Source organism: Macadamia integrifolia, unplaced genomic scaffold (assembly GCF_013358625.1).
Source record: "Macadamia integrifolia cultivar HAES 741 unplaced genomic scaffold, SCU_Mint_v3 scaffold402, whole genome shotgun sequence".
NCBI classification, from domain to species: domain Eukaryota; kingdom Viridiplantae; phylum Streptophyta; class Magnoliopsida; order Proteales; family Proteaceae; genus Macadamia; species Macadamia integrifolia.
The window spans coordinates 41,712-51,296 of record NW_024870054.1 but is presented as its reverse complement, the minus strand read 5'-3'; the positions used below and the strand labels follow the sequence as shown (position 1 = coordinate 51,296).

Here is a 9,585-nt window from a genome sequence, read left to right as displayed (position 1 = left end):
TCTCCCGAGCCACTGCCACCGTATCCATTCTCATAATTTCTGAATGCACAATAGAGACTGTTCCCCTTGAACATTCCACCCTGGGCAAAGAAGAAACCACGTGATCCTCACCAGGGTCTTCAACAACTGGCTGCATAGCACTGGCCATGGCAACACCACGTCCAGGTCCTTGACCCCCACCGAGCCTTCTATAACGAGAAGGATACCTCCCCTCCGGAACAGCAACCTCGCCCTCCGGAGTAAGCCCCATTCTGGGTTCGTTCCCCCCCAATGGATCCACTGGCGGATCACCAGGAACTCCATGGAGCGGGTTCTCAGTTGGGTTTGGGTTAGAATCAACATCCGATCCCTCATCCATTCGAAATAACTCTCCTTCCTTAGGTAGAGTATTAGAAATCTCTCCTTCCTTATTTATAGGATTAGAATCAGACTCTAATTCTATAACCGTCCCTGACACAAAGCCTTCCTTAATTCCAGAATTTTCATCTCCGTTGGACTCCTTTCCTAAAACGTTTGAGACAGAGTTGGAAGGATTCAAAAGTATTTGAATATCTCCCCCAGCGTTAGACGAATTTGAATTAGGAGAGATTTGATCTTGAATAGGATCAAAATTATTCTGCTGATGTGGCAAAGATCTTCCCCTAGAAGGAGACTCTCTCACCTAGTTACTTCCACCTGAGTTGACTCCATCTTCAACATATACCGCCCTTGGAACCTTTGCTAATTTTTCAGCTGCACATTGCTTTTCATCATCCAATCTTTTCAGCCTACACTTGGAAATCAAATGTCCGACTCGTTTACAGAAGCCACAACGCTCCACATTATCTTCATACACCACCTTTTGACAAAAACCGTACACCTGAGATGTACCTGGTTCTAATCTTTCCACCTGTACTTCCTCCACCCTCTCTGCCAAGTCAGAGATATCAACCTCCACCAGCACTCTCGCAAAGAAGCCAAGAATGCCTTGTCTTGTTCGTCTGTCTAGGGCCACAGGGCGCCCTACCACCTTTGCTATAGACAATAACACATTTTCGTGCCAGTATTCAAGCGGGAGATCAGGAAACCGTATCCATACAAGCTTTGTGAAAAGTTGCTTCTCGTGAATATTGAAATCAGGTTTCCAATGTTGAAATCGAATGACCTGATCACCAATCCTAAGGGGAGACCTTCGCCACACCGCTGCCTTGTCGCCCTCGCACTGAAATTGAAAGATTACATAACCTTTTCCCAATGGATGCATTAGCACCCCTTGACTGAGGTTCCATTTTTCCCGAGCCTCCGCTCTCAAGCCATCCAAAGAGATCAATCGGAAGTTAACCCTACCGATTAAGGCAAAACGGAAATTTTGTCTCTTCGATTCATAGTCTCTCTGCGGGATCATTACTCGTCGTTTACTCCCTACCTGAATCGGCTCTGGGAGAGTATCAATGGCAGGCCAAGACGAAAAACACAAGGCTTTTGCATATGTACGTCACTGGCCTGCATCCTTGTGCCTTTCATCCTATGGAGGACCATCTGGACCACGATCCAGAGACTCCCGAGCTCCACCATCGTCATCCTCCACAACCATAGCTCCATTCTCCCCTGAATCGCCAGACACTCTCTCTCCTCCTACCATGATATCCCTTGTTCCTTACCATCCATACGATTTCAAATGCTTTCGAAATATAGCTCTATTGTTGATTCTCTTTAGCTACGTTTAGTGTGATTCTTACAATGCATTATCGACCTAGATCGAATGCATACCAAATATAGCCTACGCGTTATAAAGAAGATCCACTGGGAAGCTTCATAGAGGACCATAGTGTCTTTCTTTTATTTTTTTCAATAAATGAAAAATATATTAGACCAAAACCCTATGTCATAAGGGCAATCCGAAGAGGGAGCCACCCTACCTTACGAGCATTATTATCAGGTGTTTTCAACTAACTTTCCACTAATAAATTTAGACAATATATATTGTAACCAAACCACGAAATCTATAAAGTATTCACCACCTTTATGTCATCTTCAAATTATTTGGTAATCAATAGGTAGTCTATGAGGCAGGAAAAAAAAAAGAAAAAACAAAACAAAACACGCTATATATATGATGGGGTCTGAAGAACATTCCTACATGGTTGCATGGGACTTCCATTTGCATGCAACCTCTGATAGCGACTGTGTAGAAGAGCCATCTTCGGTCAATGCCTTCGCAGCTGCATCTTTGAGCTCTTTCATCTTCTTACTCACTCTCTTCCCTTCTTCCCCTTCCATAAGGCACTTCACCACTGCTGCAATTTCATCACGCACGATTAACCCATTCTCTCCTACTTTGGGCTTCAATGCCACATTGATTTCCTCTGCTAGCATCACTGCATTCATCTTTTGTTCCGCATAAAGTGGCCATGCCACCAAGGGTACACCATGGACAACACTCTCCAAGGTTGAGTTCCAACCACAATGGGTCAAGAATCCTCCGGTTGAACCATGGCTAAGCACTTGGATTTGAGGAGCCCATGACTGCACCACTAGGCCCCTCTCTTTTGTCCTCTCCAAGAACCCTTCAGGCAGGAAAGCTAAAGGGTTTTCATCAGAGCTATGGATACTTAAAAAAGCAGAATTTGCTGCCTTTTCAGTTGGCTTCCTGGCGATCCATAAGAATCTTTGGTCACTCATCTCCAAGCCCATGGCCAATTCAATCAATTGCTCTGGTGAGAGGACCCCAGCACTCCCAAATGATACAAATATAACAGACTCTGGTGGTTGATCATCCAACCATCTCAAGCACTCAGACCCGTCATCACTTGAAAGGTTCTGTACAAGTGGTCCAACCATATAGACCGGTGGTTTGCTCAGGTCTACCTCTTCAGTCAAAGCTTTGATAGCACCCGGTTCTAAGGCCATGAAGCTGTTTAACAGAATCCCCTCAGCCAAATGGTAACGTTTAGAGTTGTGTAGAATCCATGAGTAAGCCTCGTTCTTCCTATCTTGAACCGGGTCCAGAAGATCTGAACCATGAATCGGTACACACCCGGGCAATTTAACTGGTTCAGGCATATCTTTATACTCACAAGAGTACAACTCATCTAGCTTGGGCAAATGGAGTAAGAAGGACAACATCATAGAGTTTGAGGGGAAGAAAATATAAGGCAAAACATTAAATTCCCTAGCAACATCAAAGGCATCTGTGCCAAAGAGATCAACAACTAAAGCAACAAGATGGGTAGTAGTGGTTAAGGCCTTAAATGTTTCCCTGAGAGAAGGGAGAGAACGAGTCACAGTGAGGCAGATGCGAGTTTCAACCATAACATCCTCAGAGAGATCATCAAAGTTAACTGAAGGAAGAAACATTGAATTTATGGTTGTGGGGAGTGAATCAATAAAGTCTTTTTGGGCTTTAGAAGGAGAAGCTTCAGTCGGAATGGCTAAAGTGATTGAAAAATTGTGGTAGAGAAAGAGTCTCTTTGCGAGCTCAGCTAATGGGATGAGGTGACCCATCCCTGGTGCAGGTAGAAGCACAATGTGGGGAGTTCTTTCCATGGTAGATTGGACACAGAAGCCTCGAAGGTGTTGAAAGGCCAGGAGAGGAGATGGCTTTATATATACTTGGCTTCCACTTAATCTTGTTTGTTTATCGGATTAATGATATGGTTGGTTTCTATGATGGTTGAGCGTTTCACTTTTCTAGAATGTATATATTTTTTGGGTGATTAAAATATGGGGAAAGAGTTAGCCGCAGGCAAAGAAGTGGTGAAGAAAGATATGCACAGATTAGGTCTTGTTCCAAGTATGACATTGAATATAATGAATTGGAGGTCCAGGATCCAGGTAGCAGATCCCATCTGGCTGTGTTTTACTATTTATGTGATTTGTTTCATTTTGCTCACTTTTCCTTTTCCCAATCCTTGCTTGGATCCATGTAGCTAATCCCATTATGTTGGGATAAAGCTTTGTACTTGTTGTTGTCTTAAAATATGGGGAAAAGAATGGCACCCTTGCGTAGCCCCTTATGCTAGTGTGAGGGCCAACAAGAGGGTGTACATGGTTATACATAAAGATAGGTTGGATTTTTTAGGTTTAAAAGGAGTGGGTATAATTTTGCCGACCTCTATGTCTGGATCCATTGACCACGCGATCAGGGACCATTTTTTTGCCCTTAAAATATAATGAAGCCTATTAACCTATTATTATTTTCTCCCTCTCTCCTCAGAAAAATAAATAAATAATGAGAGCTCCACTTTTTCTAGAATATTAGATATTAATGAGTGCTCTTCCCTGCTGATGGCAATGCCGAAGGTAGGGAAGTGCACTCGGACTTTTTCTGGGTTTTTCTCTCTGGTTTTTGTATTCCTCTTCTCCTTGTACAGTTTTTTCCTTTAATATTAATATACATGTCCTTTTAGTGAAAAAAAAAACCGAAACTATCAACCCTAGCATGTAATTGAATTGGGATGTTTGGACTCGTTTTGTGCAAATGAAGTCACTGTAAAGTATGGCTTGTGTAATCAAGCACCATTCCTTCCATGTGCCTTATTCGTAAATTATAGAAATTAAATTATTTGGATATATCTTTTTTATTTGTTTTTGCAGGGCATGTCTTGCTTGAGTTAGGGATCCTCTTCCTTTCTTTAGGTCTGTCCAAAGAAGATGGTGGGGATTGTATTTATCTATTTTTTTTTCTTTTTCTCAATACACATATACTATTTAAAAAAAAATATTATTAACCTATTTCTTTATACAATTTAATTAATTTTTATATACATACATAGGGTTTTCCAAATGTTATTTTTTGGATGGTGCCCCACTTCCCCAAGTATAAACTAAGATTTGGAAGTTCTAAATTTTTGAAAAATGAAATTTAGCTGTTGTCTGGATTGCAATGGCTGCAACCCAAGGAAATTGAATGATTCACTTCTCCCTAAGGTTCATATCTAACCTCCTAGGTTTTAGTATTTCCAAAATTCCCTCTGGCTAGGGCTCACAAATATCCTCCTAGGTTGTAGTATTTTCCAAAATGCCTTTGAGACTCCATTTCTTTAGCTGTCACATACCTGCAACCCATAGCAACCAAATTTTTTTCCATTTTTTGGCAACCTAACATATGACCCAATGGAAAATTGCTTACCTAACATATGACCCAATGGAAAATTGCTTGCCATTCCTAACTCTATATTTCTTGAAAAGGAAAAAAGGTTGGGCACACTGCTGGGTGCTCAACCTGTTTCACTCTCTCTCCCTCTCCCATTCTCCTTACATCTCAATCAATCCCCCCATTAATTGAGCTGCTAGCTCTAGGAAAGCGACCAGCGTGCCTATCCCTCCCCCATTTCTAAATAACAAATTTAGCCCAATGTAATTTACTAATTTGGCTGTATCCACCGGGGTCATGCATCATGCATTCTTCAACCTAATCCCATTAATTAGGAAGTGATTTATATTTATATTGATGATTTGAGGGTGTTTAAAGTTTAAACACGATGAAAGTAATTGGAATTTTTTTTTATTGATTATAACTTTTCTTATTTCAATATAACTTTCCAGGTGTGTATCCATTTTGATTGCTTTTCTAAATATATATAAAATGATTTGCGTGGATCCTTTACTGTTGTATGTCCTTGGATTTGCATGGAAATGTTTCTTGTGCAAGTCGAAGAAAAGATAAATAAATAATAAATTTAATTAATATTTAAAAATTATTAGTTTTAAATATGGATTGAGTGTGTGTAGCCACAACCTAGAAGCACTTAAACCTTCTAGTCCAAACCCTTTATTATGCGACTATCGATTAAAAAAACTTTAATTACCTTTTATTAGTGAAAAAGCAGCTATCATACATAAAACATATCTGACTTGGAAGTCCTGGCACTCAAATTTGGTGTAGAGGTAGGCCACCATCCCTATCTATAGAGGATGAAATTTTACATTTACTTGGTTGAAGGAACTTTCTTGCTATTGGGGCTAGTAATCAAAGAAATGAAATTTTGAAAAATATTGAATTTTGGAGGTATAAGCATAAAGGGCACGTGAATTATTCTATTTCTTCGACTATAAACTCAAACCACAAGAGAGTTCTTACAGCCTCTAAAATTTCAATCAAATCTAAATTTAAGATGTAAAATATTCAAGTTAAACAGATTGCTTAAGAGAAGCTAATTGTGTAGCTTCTTTTTCTTCTTTTTTTTTTTGCTAAAAGAAAAATTTATTAGAAAGAAAAAAGATAGCTACATCAAAACAAAAATATGAACACGGTTGAAGCCACTAGAGCAACTTGCAAACTCCACCTTCGGCATGGCCATCAACAGAGAGAGCAAGCGACGCCCTAGCATGTCTGCTTCTATTAAAAGTGAAGGTTAAGTATCTTGTGATGTGAAGTTGGCTTCTTTTTTTATTTTTTATTTTTTATTTTTTTTTATGATAGAGTTGGTCTTTCATTCTAAGCATTATTCAGAGATGAGTTTGATATGTTTTCTTTTGCTCATTTTGTTTAGGGCTTAGCTTTGTCCCCACTGTATTAGTGGGGTTTAAGGGTGAGCTTAGTACGTAGCTCTTTCCTTGTTTGACCAAAAAAGTTTCTTAGGGTATTCAAAATTGCCAATAGATTGTGTAATATGTGGTTGGTTGGATCACCAAGTTTGAGGCATGCTAGGAGTTTGAGGCATGCTGGGCTCTACCTATCCAAAAGCTTGAACTTACCTCACCATCTACCAAGTGGCGTAAACGTTAAATTCACAGTGCAATATCATGCCAATGCCATAAAAAACATTTCTTCTGCTGGACATTTGCTTATTCATTCTCCACAAGTTGTTGCAGCCACATAGGTAGAAGTCTATACCATGTCATATATAGTAGAAGTGGTACATAGTAGACAAGCAATTGAACCGGGCTAGTTTGTAATAGAACTGGGTAGGATTAAACCCTCCTAGGGTTGGTCTCTGATCATTTGGATGACTATATATTAGGTTTCATATATTTAAATTGGGTTATTCAAAAGTTATTTTTTATTATATTTTGTATATATTTACTTAGCATTAAAAGATAGTAGTGGACAACAAGGGGCTGCCCTTGGTGTGGGTCTCACTCAGTTAAAACAGAATATTCTCTCAATGAAAGGACAAATAAGCTTGTTTCGTACCAAATTTGGATATCTCAAAATAATTGATCACTCAAAAATACCGGAAAATTTATGGGATATATAACATCTTCATCCTGTTTTTCTCTCTAGAGGAGTTTTAGTCATTTTACATGGACGATTTATAGACAGGTTCAAAAAGCTCGGGACAATCCTCAACTCCATAAATATAAAGTTAAGGATCGAGAGATATTCATCATCATCATCATTAGAGCAACCTTTGACATGACAAAATGCAGTGTCTACAACTCCTAGACTTGAGACGAATTATTTGCTTTAACAAGATTCAATGTCCCCCAGCTCCCATTAAGTATCATAGTGTTTCTTTGATCTCTAGAAAGTTGAAGGTTGTTGAATGTGCACCCTCTTTTAAATGGCCAGATGGAGGTTAGAAGGCTGGAAATCAAGAATCCTCTATACAAAAAGGCTCCAGCTTATCTCCTCAGTTCTCTAGGGATGTTAAATAATGGGATTACATTGTATTAAGTGGCTTGAGAAGATTACAACTAGTGACCTATATATATAGAGCCTAGATAGGAATCTACATAATTAGAAACTCTGTCTGCTACGGAGATCTAATAGGAGAGAGTTGCATTAGGAATCTATTATCATATATGATAGTTATAAACATGAATACAAACTCCTAGAGTGATAAAGGTTGACTGCAAATGTAACTCCAATGATGTGGAGTCCTAGTAGAAGGATAAGATTAACATCTAATGGAACTCCTACAAGGTAGGAGTGGATCGGCCAATATGGGTGGCGATAGAGATTGAAGGAGAGTAGAACTCGAACTCTTGCTGATACACCCCCTCAAGGTGGGGATTTGAGTGCTTGAATCCACACCTTGTCCTAGAGAGAAGAAAATCATGCCTGGTAGAGGGTCTTCGTTAGAATATGCAAAGGGAAGTTCCTCCTCAGAGAGGAGGTAATTAAGAGACTCATTATTGAGGCATCTTGTTCACGCCAAATTTTAGCTTGAGTAGCATCCTGAAGGCAACTTTGATCGTCAATTATATAGTCATATCTTGATTGAAGTGTCTTTTCCACACCAAACTATAGCTTGAATAGTTTCTTGTGGACAATGTTGATTGCCGAGTACATAATCATATAACCTAAAAAAACAAAAATAATAGAGAGAAAAGAGAATAAAGAGGAAAAAAACCAGTTAAGTTGAGGCTTGTTGGAGCTTTTGGCTCTTGAATGATAGCAGACTCGTTGGAGTTATTGAAACAAGTAAGTGTGTTTGTATTGGAGGTAACATTAGTGATTAATGGTGGTGGATTGATAGCCACTATAGAGATAAGAGGGATCGACTAGAATAATGGAAGAAGATAGTAGTGGCTGGCGGCAAGGAGAAGTGGAGAAAACCGAGAAGAGAAGAAAATATTAGGATCGATGGGCATTGGCCCTAGGCGTTCTGATACCATGTTGAAAACTAAAACTGAATTATATTGTCATTCAAGAATCTGATATCTAATAGGAGAGAATTGCATTAGGAATCTATTATCATATATGATAGTTGTAAACATGAATGCAAACTCTTAGAGTGATAGAGGTTAATAGCACATGCAACTCCAATGATGTAGGAGTCCTAGTATAAAGATAAGATTGACATTTAATGGAACTCCTACAAGATAGGAGTGGATCGGCCAACATGGGTGGCGATAGAGAGTGAGGGAGAATAGAACTCGGACTCTTGCTGATAAGGGGGTACATTTATGTCAAGGCTTTTTGGTCTTCCAAGGGTGTCATGGTGAAAGCTATGTTCTCCCACTTTCTAGGGTCTGGGCCAAGTCTTGAGAGGAGGCTTCACTATATTTCTTAGGATGCCCTCCATTTGTAGGACTCCCTTTGTAGCCAAGGCAAAAGGTGGTTAGGGCATGAACAAGATTAAGGATATGAACATGGAAGAGATTTGAAGCTAAGTTTGGTGGGTGGTTTCCCAAATGAAGTCCCTATGGGTGAAACAAGTGAACCTTTAAATATCTAAAAAGGAAATCCATTTGGATATTGTAGCCAATCCAAAATTGTTCTTGGGTTTTGCAAAAGATTCTGAAGTATAGATCGATATCGTTCTTTTCCTTTCATAAATCATATTAATGGGAATATGAAATTTACTAATATTTAGTTAGACACTTGATCCATGGTTGATGGCCTTCCTACCAATGACCAACTGACAAAGAGAACATTCAGATAGCTCATTTTTTCGTTTCTATTCGGCATGGTGGGAGAGTAGGGATCATCTTTTTGTGAGTGGCCCTTCAACATTCAAGTTTGGGGTAACATTCTTAAGTTGTGTGTCCCCTCTAGGAGCCCTAGAAGAAGTGTCATGGTGGATTCTTAGAGGGTGGGGAACACTTTCAAGAGAGATACTATCGGATGCGTTGCTAAGTTAGCATTCTACTGCAAAACTACTAATATTTAGAAGGAGAGGAACTTTGTATGTTTCAGAATAAAACCCACCCCCA

General features: G+C 39.4%; 1 protein-coding gene across 1 annotated transcript; it reads right to left on the bottom strand.

The window, feature by feature from the left end:
• Nucleotides 1–1,898: 1,898 nt before the first annotated feature.
• LOC122068484 (hydroquinone glucosyltransferase-like) lies at nucleotides 1,899–3,538 on the bottom strand. The gene has a single exon (XM_042632363.1). It carries the CDS (start codon nucleotides 3,523–3,525, stop codon nucleotides 2,116–2,118), a length of 1,410 nt encoding a protein of 469 aa, XP_042488297.1. The 5' UTR covers nucleotides 3,526–3,538; the 3' UTR covers nucleotides 1,899–2,115.
• Between the last annotated feature and the right edge of the window lie 6,047 nt (nucleotides 3,539–9,585).